This window comes from Penaeus vannamei, chromosome 19 (assembly GCF_042767895.1).
Source record: "Penaeus vannamei isolate JL-2024 chromosome 19, ASM4276789v1, whole genome shotgun sequence".
NCBI lineage: Eukaryota > Metazoa > Arthropoda > Malacostraca > Decapoda > Penaeidae > Penaeus > Penaeus vannamei.
The window spans coordinates 7,207,909-7,210,408 of record NC_091567.1 but is presented as its reverse complement, the minus strand read 5'-3'; the positions used below and the strand labels follow the sequence as shown (position 1 = coordinate 7,210,408).

Genomic DNA, 2,500 nt, shown 5'->3' with positions numbered 1-2,500 from the left:
GAACCAAGAACTTGCCTTGTTACAGGATTGCGATGTCTGTTCCTCCAATGCCGAACCTGAGCACACAGTGACTCCCAGATGATCTTGAGGATGTTTCCGAGAACACTCCCCTCAGGGGGTACAATGTGATAGCAAGGCAGCAGAACAATGAACAAAATCAATGCCACAACAAGGCATACTGCAAAAAGAATAGAAAAAAAAAACATAACTAAGTAAATATACCAACAACTAACAAATAAAATTTACGAGCTAATAAATACTAAACAATACTAAAAACATTAACCCTAAACCTGCGAATGAATTTCAAAACTCACTCGTTGCAATGAGATATCCACAGAAGAAACCATTAGTGCATATGCCTGGGCTGTCCTGCTCAATGTAGGTGATGACTCCAACACCCACCAAACTACCCAAGTTGATGCACCAGTAAAACCAGTTGAAAAACGACCTTGTTTTTTGTGGATTTGCAGTTCTCAGCTGTGGGGGACAAGTGTTTGTAAATAAACACAAAGGAATTATACATTCATATGTCATATTACTTTATTTTTTACTTTATTTCATTTATTAAAAACATGGACCAACCTGCTCTGCACCAAAGGGTGCAATGTTGCTCTTAACAATGCCAACACCTAAACCAACGATAGTGACAGATATGTATACTGCAGCTTTGCAGGGAGCATTGGCATTATCTCCAGAGTCACCTGTAAGGAGAAACATATGTATTATGATGGTGCTGTAGACTCAATGTCATATCCGGTGTGTATTATTATCATTATTGCTGACATTATGGTCATCATAATGAGAAAGAATAAAATTTGAATAAGAGGAAAATATATATTTTTTTTTTAACTGGACTCGTACATCTGTAAACAAAATTAACCCATTCACCCCGGGTAAAAAAGTTTGGCAAGTGGACATGATCACAGGATTGTTGGCAAGCATCGGCAGTTTCCCTGTTTGTGCCCTGCTCATTTGGTAGTTTGCGAGCAACATTCGGTACCTCAAAGCTTTTATTTGCTATAATCTTTTAAAATATTAAAAATTTGAAGGGTTACCTTCACTTTAGGTGCTATTTCCTAAAAGCTTTACTATATAAATAAAGCCGCTATTATCGGAGAAAATCAAACTGTCCTATGATCCAACAGTTTGGGAATGGTCGTAATACAATGCCATCAGTTTTTCTGTCCACAAGAGCCATGGTATGTATGTACATGCCACCCTAGGGCAAGGGGTTAATAATTCAAAATTCCAGTTGATATGGCATGTATATCCTGGCATCAATGGGTTAAATACATTTTTTGTGACTTGGTATGGGATGCATTACATCTGAAATTATTTGATTTTACTCAGATTTCTACTAACATCAATTTAATCCCCTTTAATACCTGTAAATCAGTGCAATACACTGATTGCATATAATCTAGTGATACATGAATGTACAGTTTTTTATTACATATGATTATGCGAGACAGCTAATGACTATGTGACAAAAATTTCAATGAACATGAAATATTAACAATCTTTCACAAACTTTCTGTCAAATGTTATAAACTGCAAGAACATAACATGCCTAAATGTAATGGGAAAACCTTGTCTTCCTGTAATAGTAATAAGTACTTGGGCAAAGAGAAACCTTTAGGTGAAGACAAGAAAGACCTAAAATCTTACCCCATCCCTTGTCACTGAAGCAAACTGTGCGTGGTAACCTGTCCACAGCCATCAGGGTGAGGAGGATGTACCCACTGATGTACAAAAGGAATCCCATTACCATTGTTTTAAAGCGTCCAAATTTTGCATCTGAGATATACCTGGAAGAGGGAAAAAAATCCATGAAATTATCACATACCAAAACAATAATTTTAAAGAAGAATAAGTTAGTAGATTTAGTTTTCTACAGTTCAGTATAGAAACTGAGAGACAAGTGATTTATCAAGAATTCTATATAGTCTGTTTTTATAACTGGCTCCATAAATTCCTACTGTATACCAGAAAAAAAATTTGTGTCAGAAAGTTTGAAGTACCTCACAAGAAAACTCCTTGAAAATCACTTTAAATGTGACATAATTCTAATCATACAAGTTCCATTCTAGATAATTACCCTCCTAGAAGAGCAGACACATAGGAGACACCAGCCAGGATGAACACTGCATTCATGGCATCCAGGGAGTCCCATGCCTGTCCATCCCATGGCCCCTGGAACATAGTAATAAAGTCAAGTCACATTTATGAATACAGAAAAAAATACAATAAATACCAAATGCATGCAGGAATATAAAATACAATTATTTCCTCTACATTACAGGTTAAGATTTGATAAGCTTAATACTTCCCTTCTTAATTCTTTAAAAAATAATAATAATAAGTCCAAAAATTATTAAGAAAGATATCAACAAAAAATATTAAGTGATTGTCTTTGATTTTAAAGATACACAATATGCATGAGAACATGGAAAACAGATTGATATTCAAGCAACAAAAAATATTATTTCCGAAACAAAAG

At 35.0% G+C, this 2,500-nt stretch overlaps 1 protein-coding gene across 5 annotated transcripts in view; it reads right to left on the bottom strand.

Annotated features, from left to right (window-relative positions):
• Window positions 1-2,500, bottom strand: part of LOC113813289 (solute carrier family 15 member 4) — a 24,108-nt gene that overhangs the window by 9,879 nt on the left and 11,729 nt on the right. For all 5 annotated transcript variants that reach the window (XM_027365258.2, XM_027365260.2, XM_027365261.2 and 2 more), the window contains 5 exons: window positions 2,099-2,193; window positions 1,669-1,808; window positions 583-701; window positions 315-477; window positions 16-178 (listed from right to left, as the gene is read on the bottom strand). In XM_027365258.2, coding sequence (XP_027221059.2) covers window positions 16-178; window positions 315-477; window positions 583-701; window positions 1,669-1,808; window positions 2,099-2,193 — 680 coding nt within the window. The remainder of the gene's footprint in view (window positions 1-15; window positions 179-314; window positions 478-582; window positions 702-1,668; window positions 1,809-2,098; window positions 2,194-2,500) is intronic.